This window comes from Eumetopias jubatus, unplaced genomic scaffold (genome assembly GCF_037043125.1).
Source record: "Eumetopias jubatus isolate StellerSeaLion01/CBP00866 unplaced genomic scaffold, mEumJub1_p1.0 scaffold_30, whole genome shotgun sequence".
Classification (NCBI taxonomy): Eukaryota; Metazoa; Chordata; class Mammalia; order Carnivora; family Otariidae; genus Eumetopias; species Eumetopias jubatus.
The window spans coordinates 886,230-904,519 of record NW_028274836.1 but is presented as its reverse complement, the minus strand read 5'-3'; the positions used below and the strand labels follow the sequence as shown (position 1 = coordinate 904,519).

The following is an 18,290-nucleotide window of genomic DNA, read 5'->3' as shown; positions in this document are numbered from 1 at the left end:
CTGTTCATGTCTTCTGCCCATTTCTTGATTGGATTATTTGTTCTTTGGTTGTTGAGTTTGATAAGTTCTTTATAGATTTTGGATACTAGCCCTTTATCTGATATGTCATTTGCAAATATTTTCTCCCATTCTGTCGGTTGTATTTTGGTTTTATGGACTGTTTCTTTTGCTGTGCAAAAGCTTTTTATCTTGATGAAATCCCAATAGTTCATTTTTGCCCTTGCTTCCCTTGCCTTTGGAGATGTTTCTAGGAAGAAGTTGCTGTGGCTGAGGTCGAAGAGGTTGCTACCTGTGTTCTCCTTTAGGATTTTGATGGACTCCTGTCTCACGTTTAGGTCTTTCAACCATTTGGAGTCTATTTTTGTGTGTGGTGTAAGGAAATGGTCCAGTTTCATTCTTCTGCATGTGGCTGTCCAATTTTCCCAACACCATTTGTTGAAGAGACTGTCTTTTTTCCATTGGACATTCTTTCCTGCTTTGTCAAAAATAAGTTGACCATAGAGTTGAGGGTCCATTTCTGGGCTCTCGATTCTGTTCCATTGATCTATGTGTCTGTTTTTGTGCCAGTACCCTACTGTTTTGATGATGACAGCTTTGTAAGAGAGCTGGAAGTCTGCAATTGTGATGCCACCAGCTTTGCTTTTCTTCTTCAATATTCCTCTGGCTATTTGGGGTCTCTTCTGGTTCCATACAAATTTGAGGATTATTTGTTCCATTTCTTTGAAAAAAATGCATGGTATTTTGATGGGGATTGCATTGAATGTGTAGATTGCTCTAGGTAGCATTGACATCTTCACAATGTTTGTTCTTCCAATCCATGAGCATGGAATGTTTTTCCATTTCTTTGTGTCTTCTTCAACTTCTTTCATGAGTATTTTATAGTTTTCTGAGTATAGATCCTTTGCCTCTTTGGTTAAATTTATTCCTAGGTATCTTATGGTTTTGGGTGCAATTGTAAATGGGATCGACTCCTTGATTTGTCTCTCTTCTGTCTTCTTGTTGGTGTATAGGAATGCCACTGATTTCTGTGCACTGATTTTATATCCTGCTACTTTACTGAATTCCTGTATGAGTTCTAGCAGTTTTGGGGTGGAGTCTTTTGGGTTTTCCACATAAAATATCATATTCTCTGCAAAGAGTGACAGTTTGACTTCCTCTTTGCCGATTTGGATGCCTTTGATTTCTTTTTGTTGTCTGATTGCTGTGGCTAGGACGTCTAATACTATGTTGAATAGCAATGGTGAGAGTGGACTTCCCTGCCGCGTTCCTGACCTTAGGGGAAAAGCTCTCAGCTTTTCCCCATTGAGAATGATATTCGCTGTGTGTTTTTCATAGATGGCTTTTATGATATTGAGGTATGTACCCTCTATCCCTATAATCTGAAAAGTTTTGATCAAGAAAGGATGCTGTACTTTGTCAAATGCTTTTTCTGCATCTATTGAGAGGATCATATGATTCTTGTTCTTTCTTTTGTTAATGTATTGTAACACGTTGATTGATTTGTGGATATTGAACCAACCTTGCAGCCCAGGGATAAATCCCACTTGATCATGGTGAATAATCCTTTTAATGTACTGTTGGATTCTCTTGGCTAGTATTTTTTTGAGAATTTTTGCATCCATTTTCATCAAGGATATTGGTCTGTAATTCTTTTTGGTGGGGTCTTTGTTTGGTTTTGGGATCAAGGTAATGGTGGCCTCCTAAAATGAATTTGGAAGTTTTCCTTCCATTTCTATTTTTTGGAACAGTTTCAGGAGAATAGGTATTAATTCTTCTTTAAATGTTTGATAGAATTCCCCTGGGAAGCCATCTGGCACTGGGCTTTTTTTTTTTGGGAGATTTTTGATGACTGTTGCAATTTCCTTAGTGGTTATAGGTCTGTTCAGGTTTTCTATTTCTTCCTGGTTCAGTTTTGGTAGTTGATACATCTCTAGGAATGCACCCATTTCTTCCAGGTTATCTAATTTGCTGACATAGTGTTGCTCATAATATGTTCTTATAATTGCTTGTATTTCTTTGGTGTTGGTTGTGATCTCTCCTCTTTCACTCATGATTTTGTTGATTTGGGTCATTTCTCTTCTCTTTTTGATAAGTCTGGCCTGCAGTTTATCAATCTTGTTAATTCTTTCAAAGAACAAGCTCCTAGTTTCGTTGATCTGTTCTACTGTTCTTTTGTTTTGTATTTCATTGATTTCTGCTCTGATCTTTATTATTTCTCTTCTCCTGCTGGGTTTAGGCTTTATTTGCTGTTCTTTCTCCAGCTCCTTTAGGTGTAGGGTTAGGTTGTGTATTTGAGACCTTTCTTGTTTCTTGAGAAAGGCTTGTATTGCTATATACTTTCCTCTTAGGGCTGCCTTTGCTGTATCCCAAAGATTTTGAACAATTGTGTTTTCATTTTCATTGGTTTCCATGAGTTTTTTAAATTCTTCTTTAATTTCCTGGTTGACCCATTCATTCTTTAGTAGGATGTTCTTTAGCCTCCATGTATTTGAGTTCTTTCCGACTTTCCTCTTGTGATTGAGTTCTAGTTTCAAAGCATTGTGGTCTGAAAATATGCAGGGAATGATCCCAATCTTTTGGTATCAGTTGAGACCTGATTTGTGACCTAGGATGTGATCAATTCTGGAGAATGTTCCATGGGCACTAGAGAAGAAAGTGTATTCCATTGCTTTGGGATGGAATGTTCTGAATATGTCTGTGAAGTCCATTTGGTCCAGTGTTTCATTTAAAGTCTTTATTTCCTTGTTGATCTTTTGCTTAGATGATCTGTCCATTTCAGTCAGGGGGGTGTTAAAGTCCCCCACTATTATTGTATTGTTGTCAATGTGTTTCTTTGCTTTTGTTATTAATTGCCTTATAAAAGTGGCTGCTTTCATGTTAGCGGCATAGATATTTACAATTGTTAGATCTTTTTGTTGGATAGACCCTTTAAGTAAGATATAGTGTCCTTCTTCATCTCTTATTAGAGTCTTTGTTTTAAAATCTAATTTGTCTGATATAAGAATTGCCACCCCAGCTTTCTTTTGGTGTCCATTAGCATGGTAAATTGTTTTCCACCCCCTCACTTTCAATCTGGGGGTGTCTTGGGGTCTAAAATGAGTCTCTTGCAGACAGCATATTGATGGGTCTTGTTTTTAAATCCAATCTGATAGCCTGTGTCTTTTGATTGCGGCATTGAGCCCATTTACATTCAGGGTAACTATTGAAAGATATGAATTTAGTGCCATTGTATTGCCTGTAAGGTGACTGTGACTGTATATTGTCTGTGTTCTTTTCTGATCTATGCTGCTTTTAGGCTCTCTCTTTGCTTAGAGGACCCCTTTCGCTATTTCTTGTAGGGCTGGTTTTGTGTTTGCAAATTCCTTTAGTTTTTGTTTGTCCTGGAAGCTTTTTATCTCTCCTTCTATTTTCAATGACAGCCTAGCTGGATATAGTATTCTTGGCTGCATATTTTTCTCGTTTAGTGCTCTGAAGATATCATGCCAGTCCTCTCTGGCCTGCCAGGTCTCTGTGGATAGGTCTGTTGCCAATCTAATGTTTCTACCATTGTAGGTTACATATTTCTTCTCTCGAGCTGCTTTCAGGATTTTCTCTTTGTCTCTGAGGCTCGTAAGTTTTACTATTAGATGTCGGGGTGTTGACCTATTTTTATTGATTTTGAGAGGGGTTCTCTGTGCCTCCTGGATTTTGATGCCTGTTTCCTTCCCCACATTAGGGAAGTTCTCTGCTATAATTTGCTCCAATATACCTTCTGCCCCTCTCTTTCTTTCTTCTTCTTCTGGGATCCCAATTATTCTAATGTTGTTTCGTCTTATCGTATCACTTATCTCTCGAATTCTGCCCTCGTGATCCTGTAGTTGTTTCTCTCTCTTTTTCTCAGCCTCTTTATTTTCCATCATTTGGTCTTCTATATCGCTGATTCTCTCTTCTGCCTCATTTATCCTAGCAGTTAGTGCCCCCATTTTTTATTACACCTCATCAATAGCCTTTTTGGTTTCGACTTGGTTAGATTTTAGTTCTTTTATTTCTCCAGAAAGGGTTTCTCTAATAACTTCCACACCTTTTCAAGCCCAGCTAGTATCTTTAAAGTCATGATTCTGAACTCTAGGTCCGACATCGTACTAATGTCCGTATTGAGTAGGTCCCTGGCTGATGGTACTACCTCTTGTTCTCTTTGCTGAGGGGATTTTTTTCATCTTGTCATTTTGTCCAGAGGAAAACAGATAAATGAGAGAACAAAATGCTAACAGGTTAACAACGTCCCCAGCAAGTATACTCTATACAAATCAGAAAAGACCTGAAACCAGGGGAAAAGAAAGGGAAAGAAAGAAAAAAGAAAGAGAAAAAAAAAAAAGAAAAAGATGAAAACAAACAAAAACAGAACAAAACAAAAAAAACCCAGAATATGGTCAAATATGATCAGGCTAGTGCATAGATCAGTGCCACACACTAGATTTTGGGTGTATTTTTGTCTGGTAGAAGAAAGTGCCTCTTAAAATTTTGAAGGAAGAAAGACTTATATATGTACAAAATAAGGGTTCATACAATGAAGGGTTGGAAGATGACTGTAAAGATGAAACTTATAAAACCTTTTATAAACGGAATTGATAAGAAGTTGTTTGAAAGAAGAAAGAAGATTTAAAAAAAAGAAAAAAGAAAAGGAAAAAAAATGGGAGAGACTCTGATCAGGCAGGAGACTAGAACAAAGCCATATACTAGCGATTTAGGGTATATTTTGATCTGTTAGAAGAAACTGTATATCAAAATTTTAAAGAGAGAACATATATATATGCCAAAAATAAGGGTAACTACTATGAATGGATAAAATATCGCTCTAAAAATGAAAAATAAAAAATGTTTTTTTAAAAAAGGGATTGATAAGATGTTGGTTGAAAAAGGGAAAAAGAAAAATTCAAAAAAAACCCAAAAAACAAAAAACAGTTTAAAAAAATTAACTTGAAAAACTAATGAATCATGGTAAAAAAGCCGTGAATTCTATGTGCCGTATTCCCCTAGCGCTGGAGTTCTCCCGTTCTCCTTGATCGGTAAACTTGGTCTTGGCTTGCTGGCTGTTCATGCTGATCTTCTGGGGGAGGGGCCTGTTGCCGTGGTTCCCAAATGTCTTTGCCGGAGGCGGAATTGCCCTGCCCTTGTCGGTCCGGGCTAAGCAAGCTGCTCCGGTTTGCTCTCAGGAGCTTTTGTTCCCTGCAAGCTCTCAGTACAGCTTTGGAGGACCAGGGTGAAAATGGTGGCCTCCCACTCTCTGCCCAGAGGAGCTGAGAGAGAACTCGGGGGCCCGCTCCTCAGTGCGCCCCCAGAGAAAAGCAATCACTCCCATCTCCCTGGTCTCCGGCCGCACTCCGTGCTCACCCGGCCTGTGACCGAGCATTTCTATCTCTGGCACTCGACCCTGTGTGGAGTCTCCAAACCCAGCAGATCCCTGCGGTGCGCTCCCACGCCGCTCCTCCCAGGGGAGGAAGGGGAGTCTCCCCAGCTCTGCCACTTGTTGGGTCCCTGCTGGAGGAGCAGTGGCCCGACTGGGCTGCGGATCAGAGTTTATGGCCACCCTGAGCTGCGAGCCCGCGCCTCAGCTCTGTCTCTGCAGCCAGCTTCCCCGCTCCGATACCTGGGAGCTCTGGCGCACTCAGGCATCCCCGGTCTTTCTGTGACCCTGAGGGTCCTGAGACCACACTGTCCCGCGAGGTTTCCACCCCCTGCTTAGCCACTGGAGCGACGTCCCTCAGTGGAACCGACTTCTAAAAGTTCCAATTTTGTGCTCTGCGGCTCTAGCACTTGCCAGAAGTGGCCGATGGAGGCCCCCTCCCCCGCCGTCTATCCTCCCGAATATCGCCTCGGATTCACTTCTCCGCACGTCCTACCTTCCAGTAAGTGGTCGCTTTTCTGTTCAGGGAGTTGTTGCTACTCTCTTCTTCGATCTCCTGTTGAGTTCGTAGGTGTTCAGATGGTTTGATCCCTATTCAGCTGAATTCCTGAGACCAGATGAAATCCAGGTCTCCTACTCCTCCGCCATCTTTGGGGGTGGATTTTCTTAAAGGTAAAAAATTCTGAGATTTGGTGATGGATTTACAACTGTGTGAGTATACTAAAAGTCATCGAATTCTACATTTTACATGAATGGATTATATGATATCCAATTACATCTCAGTAAGACTGTTGTTTTATTTTTTTTGAAAAAATTTAAAAGATTTTATTTATTTATTTGAGAGAGAGAGCAAGCACAAGCAGGGGGAGTGGCAGGCAGGGGAGAAGAAGGCTCCCCACTGAGCAAGGAGCCCAATGCAGAACTTGATCCCAGGACCCTGGGATCATGACCCGAGCCCAAGGCAGACACCTAACCGTCTGAGCCACCCAGGTGTCCCAAGAATGTTGTTTTAAACATTATTTATAGCTATAACTATATGAGATAGTTATCTCAGTACATCTTTCTGCCTCAAGATTTAGTCCTTGATTTTTTTATGTAGGTTTTATCCCCTTTTTTAAATTGGATGTGAAGTGGTCGCTCATCCATGATGTTTTTGCAACAGTAGGAAGGTTTCTTCAAGCTGCTGCCTTTCCCTGATGCAGGTGAGGAGACTCAGGGGTGGGATAGTTGACAGCATGGAAAAGGGTGACTGTGATTTGTGTCATGGAGATTTGGGCAGTGATGGGACAGATGCATTAACAAGGATGTTTTTAGTTTTTCCTCTGCCTTGCCTTTATGTCCAACCCTGACAAGTTATGAAGTCTACACTCCACTGGCATTGACTCCAGTTTCCTCCTGTGCTTTCGATTTTCTGTGCTGTCTTTGCCCCCTTCGCTTGTTCCTGCCGGAGCCTCAGGAGACCAGCAGTGGCTCTCCATGGGCAGGAAGACTGAATTCAGCACAGTCCTGCTCATCCTTGGGTGCGTCTGCTGCTCTGGCATTGACCTAGGAGGCAACATTTTAAATGGGAATTTTAAATGATTCTGAGGAAAGGAGACCATTGTCCTTTGAGAAAACGAGCTCGGTGGGAGTGGTGGACACATCCCCAGTGAGTCGCTTATTTGCTGTGCAATCTTGACTAATCTAAATCACATTCTCTCATCATGTAAAATTGAGATGCAAAAATATGTATTCTTTAGTGATTTTTTAAAAGATGTTTGTAAAGCTCCAGCCCTGAGCAGCAATATAGCAGGTGTTCAATAACTGGTTTCCTTCCTGTTTTCAGTTTCCATGGGCTTCACATTTACTTCCTTTTCTTCTTGTGTCATATACAACATGGAAGTACTGTGTTAAGTACAGGAACCAGGATTAGCCTGTGAGGTGACTATCATCACCAGGTTGAATCAGGATTAGACTGTGAGAGGGCTATCATCCCCAGCATGAATCAGGGTTAGCCTGTAGGTGACTATCATCCCCAGGATGAATTGGGATTAGCCTGTGGATGGCTTTCATTGCCAGCATGAATCAGGATTAGCCTATAGGTGACTATCATCCCCAGCATGAATCAGGATTAGCCTGTGGGTGACTATCATCCCCAGCATGAATCAGGATTAGCCTGTGGGTGACTATCACACCCAACATGAATCAGGATTAGCCTCTGGGTGACTATCATGGCTAGCACCTTTCACAAATGAGGAAGCCATGATCTGAGCCCTAGTCAGCAATGTGTCTTCCATCCTGCCTCTGGAACATGGCTGGCCAGACTCTTCATTCATTCATTCAGATAACAAGAATTTGCAAGCGCAGGGCACTGGGACCAAACAAGAAGTCTCCACCATCACAGAACATTCTGTGGGGAGGAACAGATGCTAAGAACAATTGGAAAGAAAACTAATCAAAGGTGGTGCAAGGCATGGTGGGAGAAGCTTTACCGAGGAATGATTGACACACATTGTGTATATGTATGGTGTACAGCCTGATGTTCTCATGTATGTATATGCTGTGAAATAATTCAGATAGACACACTTGTAAAGGAGAATAAGAGCCTAGGAGATTTTCCTTACCAGATGTTACAACTTCCGTAATGCTGCAGCCACTAAATCCTCGTGGTGGAGGTGCAAGCTTCCAGTGATCGATCGTAAGCATGGGGGATGGAATGTTCAGCATGATGACTGTAGTTCACAAGACCCCACTGCATATTTGAAAGTCATGAGAAGAGTCGAATTAAAAGTGCTCATCCCAGGGAAAAAACTGTAACTATGTGTGGTGCTGGATGTTAACTAATCTTACTGTAATCATTTTGAAATATATGCATATATCAAATGATTATGTGGTATACCTTAAAATTATACAATGGATGCTATATGCTAATTCTACCTCTAGAAAACCAGAAAAAATACCCTGGTGATATTGGTGCAAATAGGTCAAGTAAACTAAATGAAGGTTGAGAAAGTGGCCGATTTCCTGGGTGACTGGAGGTAGAATTGTAGGACGTAGGATGAGCAGGTGGAGGTGAAGGAGACCAGGGGTTTGCATGAAGTCAGGGCAGTGTTCTGCTCAGCATGGAGTGGTTTGGTCCCAGACTGCATCGGGGCACTGCACACATCCAGGGCCTGCCCTGAGAATGGGTCCCACATGGTCACGCCCGGCCAGGCTCTCTGTCCTCTCGCTCTAATAAAAGCAGAGGGGGTGGCAGCTTGCTCCATTGTCCTTCCTTCCACGTAAAGCTCATGTTTAAAACACTGTTTCTGGGCCAGGTACCGGAGGATTGCCACATCACCTTTGGGAACAGAGCTGGGTCTTTCTCCTCTGCCGCGGGCCCCTTTGAGTCCATGGTATCTCCCAGAGAGTGTTTGTAGCTTACACTATGTCCATGATTTATACTTCCAGCAAGTGAAGAACATTGCTAAGAATTGGGAACAGCACAGAGTTGTCTGTAAACAGTACAATCTGGATTACAGATTTCCTTCCAGTCTGTGCCCACTGGGAGCTGAGCATCAGGATGGAAGAAACCAAGGCTCTGGGGTCTTCTGGATTGTTGGGGTGGAGCCAGAGACCGCTGGGAACCCCTGCCTACAGGGAGTGCCCCTGTCTCTAAGGGACTGTTTTCTTGGAGACCTTTGAGCTCCTAGGATTTACTCCAAGCCCTTCAGCTGAAGTGTTGAGGCTTTCATCAGCAGAAACATGGTGACATGCTGCTCACGGGAGCCTCATGCCTAGAAGTGTGAGCCTGGCAGTCTGTCTTTCCCCTCTGTCCCACTGCACCTGCAGCTCTCATGCTCCAGGCTCTTATAGCTTGGATCCCACAGGGATGCTCTTCACCTCCCCCTGTGGATGGATTTGCCCCCTCTCATGCCTTCTGGTTCTCTTTACTTCAAGATGTTGTCGTTAGAAGAGGTTTTTGTAGTCAGTGTCTGTGGTATAAGAAAAAATGCATATATTTGATCTTTGTCCCTAGTGCTTGGCACAGAGTGTCAAAAACCCTTCAGATTTCCTGAGTGATAGGAGTGTCTTCTGTTGTTCATAAAAGGCCCCTTTCAGCCAGACCCGGATTTCTGCTAATGTAACTTATGGTGGGTCCTTGCACAGTTTCCAGGGAGGGGCTGACCCTGCCAGAAAGACCAAACATGCATGGGTTTAGGACTTTGAGCTCCATCCCCCCACCTTCCTTTGAGGAGGGGATGGGGGATGGGGACTGGGCCGGTCACATTGTCAATGAGTTAATCAACCATGCCTCTGTAATAAATCCCCCGAAAGAACTCGCAACACCAAGGTTTGGCAGAGTGCCAACACACTGATGTGCTGGGAAGGGACAGGGCCTGGAAGCTCTGTGTCTCCCACCCCAAAGCAGACCTTGCCCTGTGCATCTCTCCCATTCGGCTGTTTCTGAGTTGTATCCTTTATAATAAAATGGTCATCACAAGCATAGCACTTTTCAATGAGTTCTACAAATCATTGAACCTGAAGGATGGGCTCTGGGAAACCCAGAATTTATAACTAAATCATTCAGAATTGTAGGTGGCTCCTGAGAATTGTGGCTGGCCTCTTAAGTGGGGGAAGGTCCTGTGGGACTGAGACCCTTCCACCTATGGGTTCTGTGGTAACTGCACAGTTTGTGTCTATACTGGATTGGATTGTTGGACACCTGATTGGGGGTGAATGATTGGTCAGCAAGCATGTAGGGTCCCAAACACTTTACTCACCCTCTGACCAAGCGCAAGTCACTCCACTTTCCTTTTTGTGCAAAAATGCAGGTAATGATTATATCTGTCTTCTTTTCATACTTTGAGATTTAAAAGGGTTACTATTGCATTCAGAGTGCTGCCTGGGATACAATGAAGTCCATTTTTATCTCTTTCTTCTCTCTTTATCTTTGAGGGGTAAATGTCAGAAATAGGGTCATGGGTTAAAGGCTTAATTTAAGTTTCCCTTCTAGTGGGCAACATTCTCAGTGGATTAGGGGACTTTGTTTGGAATGGGGTCTCTGGAACCCAACCTCCCAGGATAGAAAAGTTTGTTCTGTGACCACGAATGGGCAAAAGGTCTCTGTTTTTCAACTTTGTGATTTCTTGTTTAGTTATATTGAGAACTACCTTAACAGACACGTAAGCCTCATTTTAGGAATTATTAGCATTGATGCCTGGAGTACAAGAATGTCTCTAGGACTGTGAACTCACCTTCATTAAGCATCTTTTTGCTCCAGAAACTGTGCTGCGTATTCTAACTAAGGAGTTGTCAGGTATGAGTCATACCTTTCGGTAATTTGGAGGAGTGATATCAGCGTCTAAGTCATAAACAGGTGTATCAGTCAGAACACAGCCATGTGACAGAAACTAGACCAATCGTTTTAACTGAGGGAATTTAATATAAAGATTGTGGGGAATTAGGGCTTGGCTATCGAAAAAGAGAAGCACAACACAAAGGTTTTATGGGGGGAATGACTTCAGCAAACAGGTAGGAGGCTTTATGAGAACGTGGGTGTTTGGAGGAGGGTCCCATGTAGTGGAGCCCCAGCCTCTGAGACGGGAGCACCGCTGGGCTGCTGTTGGTGTGAAGGGCTGGCCCTGCAGGTGTGCAAAGTGGAGTCAGCTTCTGCCCCTAGGGTGAGGCAGCCTTGCTGAGGAAGCCTCGAGGGACAAAGGGAAGCCAAACAGAGAACTTCTCTCCCTTCCAGCCTGGCAGACTGACTGGAGAGCTTCCCACGAGACATGTTTCCAGGAAGCAGCTGATGGGCAAAATCATTTTTGCTCTCCATGTCCCAACTTGGCATCACAAAGAGGAGGTCAGAGGGGTCAACTTGCTGTCAAAAGAGTGGTTTCATAGCTGGCACAGTATTACTTAGTATAGGGCGTGGGTATAAAAAAATAAATTTGAGAACCGTGTGTGTGTTTGTGTGTGTGTGTGTGTGTGTGTCAAGAGATGAGTAAGTGAGATTTCAGAAGTTGAGAGTAAGGAAACAGGGAACTAGGAGAAATTCTGACAGTTAATTTTAGTTTGTCAAGGAAGGATTTGTCTAGTAGTGGGGATGGGAGGTTAAAAGGAAGAGGATGATGAATATATATATATATATATTTCACATCTTTGTCCACTCATCAATGGATGGACACTTGGGTTGCTTTCGTGTCTTGGCTATTGTAAATAAAGCTGCAATAAACATAGGGGTGCTTGTATCTTTTTAAATTAATATCAGCCATGAACAAGAATGAGATCAATTCGTAACAACAAGAATGGACCCAGAGGGTATTATGCTAAGTGAAATAGTCAGTCAAAGAAAGACAAATACCGTATGATTTCACTCCATATGTGGAATTTAAGAAACAAAACAAATGAGCGAAGGGAGAAAAAAGAAAGAGAGAGAGAGACAAACCAAGAAGCAGACCCCTAGCTCTAGAGAACAAACTGATGGTCACCAGAGGGGAGGGAGGTGGGGAGATGGGCGAAGTAGGGGAAGGGGATTAAGAGCACACTTGCCATGATGAGCACTGAGAAATGTATAGAATTGTTGCATCACTATATTGTTCAACTGAAGCTAACATAACACTATGTTAATTACACTTCAATGATAGATAAATAGAAAAAAGAAAGATACGGGCAAATCTGTGTACTTACCTGATCATATTATTTTAAAAGACATCTGATGATTGGGGCACCTGGGTGGCTCAGTCAGTGAAGGGTCTGACTCTTGGTTTCGGCTCAGGTCACAATCTCAGGGTCTTGGGATGGAGCTCCATGTCAAGCTCTGTGCTCAGCACACAGTCTGCTTTGGGTTCTTTCTCCTTCTCCCTCTGCCCCTCCCCTCATTCTCTCTCTCTCCTTGGAATAAATAAATAAATCTTTTTAGAAAATCTGATGATTGTTAATGAGGGAAACATAAAAGATAGTAGTAGTTTTTCAAGAAAAAAATTGGTACACTTGATTTTGTTTTTTTATCGTGAACTGGGAGTGACATAATCAGAGCTTCGTCTCTGCTAAATAATTAACATCAGAAAGAGGTGCCAAGAAAGCCTAGAGTAAATGCCATTCTCTTTTCCATACATGTCCCAATGACTAATGACTCTGTAACAAGACAATCTGGTTAAGGAGCTACCTGAATCTTTTACAAATCCTGTATTTAGCATGTGAGAAATCTTTATTGACTGAAGGCAGATCCTCTGTGGGCATCAGTGAAATTTTTAGAGTATTATTATCGAGTTTTCCTGAGGAAGATCTTGGCTTTCTTTTTTGTTGAATTGAAGAGCTGTCTACTCAGGTTGGACACCCTGAGAAGGTGGATGCCAGGCCATTTTGACGAGAGCATCCAATAAATGACTGTTACAGATCTTGGCTTGAATTTTAACCGTTATCACATCATCTCTAGTGACCATGCATCTAGTTATCAAAAGAAACAATTTAAAAGATTTTGTACCGAAAGCAGTAAGTGGTGCAGTGAAATAGTTAAGTTATTCCAAGAATGCTACCTTTCTTGCAAGAGTAATTTAAACACAAGGGAGAGATTCTAGGCTTTTGTACTTTAGTAAAACAGTGCCCTCTACGGCTGGAAATCTTTTCCGGCTTATTCTCATTTATTTTTGTGGCTTAAGCTCAGTGACACAAGAGTCTGGCGTTGATGATGAGGCTGGACAACTATTAGCCAATAGAATTAGGAATTTGTGCAAATGGTAAATAGAGCATTACAATTATTTTAAGTAATATTAAACATTTTCCCATTTTTTTCTTTTTGACATTATTAAAAAACGTTTTAAATAGCCTAGAAATGTCTTCAAGGTAATGCCAATTTTAGATCTCTTTTAACTTTTGGCCAAGGAATTCAGGGCTTTCCGGCTAACTTTGGTGTGATAAGTATTTATCAGGAGCTGCTCAGTTCTTTGAGTTGGAAACACAATTTTAAACATGTAAGACTGGTATAGAATTTGCCAAAGGTAATCGAGTCTATTCTTCTTAAAGAATAAAAAAGCCTTTCTGTTATCATTGTTGCACAGAGTCTAGGTTACTATGGGTGGAAACGCAGCAGCTCTGGGGTTCAGCCCAGGTGTGAAGACTAAGTCCATTGTGGATACGAAGGTGGCGTGTCTCAGCCCTCTACCAGCTTGCCCTGTGGGCAACACTGCACCTGCGCCTCAGTCTGTCTGAAAGCTTCCCATAGGTACTGCAGCTAAATGATTGTCTGGTAGCCTTTGCATTTAACAAACTAGCAGGAGCCTTTTTATATCTAAATACTACATGGTAGTCAATTTCAGCTAGCCACATAGTGTATGTGTGAAGTTCCTAAAGATTTTTCAATCATTCATTTCCATTCATCAACTGAGATTTTGTTTAGCGTGTGAATCTTTTTTGAATGTATAGCAATAAGATGTTGCACTGGTGGCAACTCATCTTGGAGCATAATAAAATTAATTTGACCCCTCCAAAAAAAGAGTCTCACTATATTCACAGTACAGACCCATAGATTTCCAAAGCTTTCCTGGCAAAGTGATAATTTTGGAAAAGTACCTGAGAAGCACACACCCTATCCTGTTTTCTTCATGAGCGTTTCTCACACTTTTCCACAAAATACTCAGAAAAACAGAGAAAAGTGAATTTCAGGAACCTTACCATAATATAGAACAGTGCACGAAAGCACTCAAAATATTTGAAGTCTTGGGTTTTATGATAAAAATTTATCTACATTTCTCTATCTATTCTGTCAGTTTATTGTAATGGAAGCATGCTTTCATTTAATTATCCGTTCAATTATTGAAGTATCTTCTCAAGTGTCAAATAATATTGATGCTTCTGGAAAATTCATCGTGTTTACCTTGTGATTTTCTGTAACTCTGATGTAGAACATTCTAGGGGTCCCCAGTGTTCCAGCTCCTTGCAAAACCATCCCCAAAACTCAGTGTCTTGGGATGATAACCATTTTATTATACCTCACCATTTTGTGGGTTGGGAATTTGACCAGGGCTCCCCTGGGAGGTTCTTCAGCTCTATGCTGTGTCTACTGAGGTCACTGGGTGATTGAACTGGTGGGCAGGATTGGCTCGGAGAGCTCCACTCAGGTGTGGCAGAGTGGCTGGAAGGTGGTAAGACAGCAGGTGATAGAATCTGCCCACAGTCGCCCCAGCACGGCTACCATAGGGCAGTTGGCCTTTTCACCTGGTGACTTACAGACCCAGACAGACTGTATTAGCTGCATGCTGACAGATTTCCTATGATCATGCCTTGGAAGGTCTAAAATATCACTTTTACCTCATTCTAATAGCATACTTTAAGGTCATCTTGAATCTAGCACATCTGTTTCGAGAAATACAGTCCTCAGTCCTCTCAAATGCGTTCTAAAATTAGGTCGGATCAGTGCATAGCTGTATGTACGGACTGACTCCTTTGCATCCATTCCGTATTGCTCTCATTGAATTATATCCTGGACCTGTGCCATTAGGAAAAGTCAGAAGAGAAAGCTCTTATGCATTATTATGCATGTCATTAAGGTAGTTCTAAAGGGCCATTGCCTGGGGACAGCAGCCCAGGGGAAAATTTCTTTGTGGTCGTGGAAACGGGAATAGTCATGGTTCTTCCACATTTCTTAAATCAAATGCTATAGCTTTGTGATTTATATTTTCTTTTTGCTTTTACTGTCAGGAAGACTTCTTCAATTTTCCTTTTGTCCTAATTGTCATACATTTTTTGTTGTTATTGTTATTATTATTATTATATTGATTTTTCTCTGCTAGGTCATGTTAGTAGCTGTGATATGTATGGCAGCAGGATAAAAATGAATAAATTAAATAGAAATAAATAAAAACATGACAAACATGAAAAAAAACAGAGTGCTGGTATCCTGACTCTGCTCTACTAAAGAGACAGTCAGTATGGACATTAGTGGTGGTCTCACTTCCATCAATTACTAGAGTAACCATGGCCAAGTTACTTCTCCAATAATCAAATTCTTCTATGACAATGGAAAAATATAAAAGTGTTTACATCATGGGGTTATTTTAAACAAGATAGCATACATAAATACACTTAATCTGGTACCTGCATCTTGGAAGCCTTCTACAAATGTTAGCTGTTATGATGACCTTGAACTTGTTATTTAAACTTTTAGTGTCCTTAACTTTGATTGTATATTATATCAGTTGTATATATTATATATATATACATATATATCATTATATCTTGTATTCTCAACGAGAGCATTTTTTTAAGGTATTATGCTGTTTTGGTTTGTACCCATAAATCTAATATAGAGTCTTATGCATCCATAATAAATATGCTTATTTCTAGCCAATGGAGGGGAAATTTCTTATAGAAGAAAACTCAAACTTTAGGAAAAAAAAGCATCACTTAAAGTCACAGGAAGAAGAAAGTAATTCCATTCATTTTTGGAATTTTTAAAAAAGTTACATAAAATTTATGGAATTTAAATATATGGAGACAACCTCACACCAGTCAGAATGGCTAAAATTAACCACTCAGGTAATAATAGATGTAGGAGAGGTTGTGGAGAAAGGGGAACCCTCCTACGCTGTTGGTGGGAATGCAAGCTGGTACAGACACTCTGGAAAACAGTGTGGAGGTTCCTCAGGATGTTAAAAATAGAGCTACCCTATGACCCAGCAATTGCACTCCTGGGTATTTACCCCAAAGATACAGATGTAGTGAAAAGAAGGGCACATGCACCCCAATGTTTATAGCAGCAATGTCCACAGTAGCCAAACTGTGGAAAGAGCCGAGATGCCCTTCAACAGATGAATAGATAAAGATGTGGTTCATATATACAATGGAATATTATGCAACCATCAAAAAAATGAAGTCTTGCCATTTGCAATGACATGGATGGAGCTAAAAGGTACTATGCTAAGTGAAATAAGTCAATCAGAGAAAGACAATTATCATATGATCTCACTCATATGTGGAATTTAAGAACCAAAACAGAGGATCATAGGGGAAAAGAGGAAAAAATAAAACAAGATGAAATCAGAGAGGGAGACAAACCATAAGAGACTCTTAATCATAGGAAACAAACTGAGGGCTGCCTGAGGGGCGGGGGTCACTGGGTGATGGGTATTGAGGACGGCATGTGATGTAATGAGCATTGGATATTATATAAGGCTGATGGATCACAGGCCAGTACCTCTGAAACCAATAATACATTGTATGTTAATAATTGAATTTAAATTTAAAAATATAAACAAAAAATAAAAAAATAAATATATGGAGACAAACATAAATTTATTACAAGTAATATCAGATTATGATTCAGTCTCACATTATGTATCCTTAGGACTAATGAAAATGGAAGAGGGAAGATTGGAAAGAGACAAATGGGAGAAAAATAAGAAAAAATAGGAAGACGAAAGAGGGCAAGAATTAGGAAAGTAGAAATGACATAATTTGACAAATACTTATTGAACACCAATTCTGTTTAAACGACTCCTAAAAACATATGGCCCCTGAGAACAAAGGCTATTTTGGGAGAGGTGGGGTTTTCGGTACCATGACCACACAGAAGGTGAAACGGTAGGATGGGGACTCGGGGGGCTCTCGAATCTCTCAAAACACCTGTGCTGTTTGGGTGTCGACTCCTTCGGCACACAACCCGCTCGCCCAGGCTTCTGTCACCCATGGAGACTAACACGTCTCAGAGCCTCATCTCCAGCAGAACCTCCAGGTCCTTGACAGGAGTCTCCTCAGAGCTCCCTTCACATCCTTATTCCTCAGGGTGTAGATGAAGGGGTTGAGGGTGGGGGTGATTATGGAATAGAAGAGGGAGATAAACTTGCCCTGCTCTTGGGAGTAGCTGGAAGGGGGCTGCAGGTACATATAGATGGCAGGCAGGTAGAAGAGGGAGACCACCCCAAGGTGGGAGGAACAGGTCCCAAAGGCTTTGTGCCTTCCCCTGGAGGACTGGATCCTGAGCACCGTGCGGGCAATGAAGCCGTAGGAGAGAAGGATGAGAGCTAGGGGCACCAGCACAAAGAAGGCCACCAGTGCAGACAGCGTGGCATCGTTCACGGCGGTGTCTGCACACGACAGCTTGATCATGGCTGGCACCTCACAGAAGAAGTTGTTCAGCACCTGCCGCCCACAGAAACGCAACTGCACCGTCAGCACCACCTGAACTAGGGAGTTACCGAAGCCACTGAGCCAGGCCACAGCCACGAGCTGCCGGCTGAGAGGGCGGGGCATGATAACGGCATACCGGAGGGGCTCACAGATGGCCACGTAGCGGTCCAGGGCCATGGCAGCCAAGACGATGCACTCGGTGCACCCCAGCCAGTGGAAAATGGCGCACTGCACCATGCAGCCACTGTAGCTGATGGTCTTCCTGGAGCTGCCCATGTTGACCAGCATCTGTGGGACTGTGGTGGTGGTGTAGCAGAGGTCCAGGAAGGAGAGGTGGCTGAGAAAGATGTACATGGGGCTGTGGAGCCGGGGATCCAGCCAGGACACCAGGATGATGGCGATGTTCCCCAACATGGCCAGAATGTAGGACACCAGGAGGACCACAAAGAGGGGGAGTTCCAGCCATGGCCTGTCAGAAACACCTAGAAGGATGAATTCCTGAGGGGGATCCCCCAAGAAGCTCTGGTTGTCACCTCTCATGCTGAGGCATTCTCTGGAGCCTGTGATAAGTCAAAGGGAATGAAACCTGAGAGCAGGAATTAGTTGGCTTCCTCATGGCTGTGCCTGAGCTTTCCTAAAGAGTTGCATCCTGTCTTACCTCTGTGGAGACCCCGAGATGTGGGGGAGTCAGAACCAGGAGGCAGAGCAGCTGTCCATGTGTTTTGCTCTGCCTCATGCTCTGTGACCTTGACTATGCCATTTAATCTTTCTGAACTTTGATTTCTGCATCTGCCACGTGGGGAGAAAATACTTGCAAAGTTCT

The 18,290-nt window shown here is 42.3% G+C and overlaps 1 protein-coding gene across 1 annotated transcript; it reads right to left on the bottom strand.

Annotated features, from left to right (window-relative positions):
* Window positions 1–17,050: 17,050 nt before the first annotated feature.
* OR2B11 (olfactory receptor family 2 subfamily B member 11) lies at window positions 17,051–18,007 on the bottom strand. Its single transcript, XM_028094977.1, has one exon. It carries the CDS (start codon window positions 18,005–18,007, stop codon window positions 17,051–17,053), a length of 957 nt encoding a protein of 318 aa, XP_027950778.1.
* Window positions 18,008–18,290: the final 283 nt, after the last annotated feature.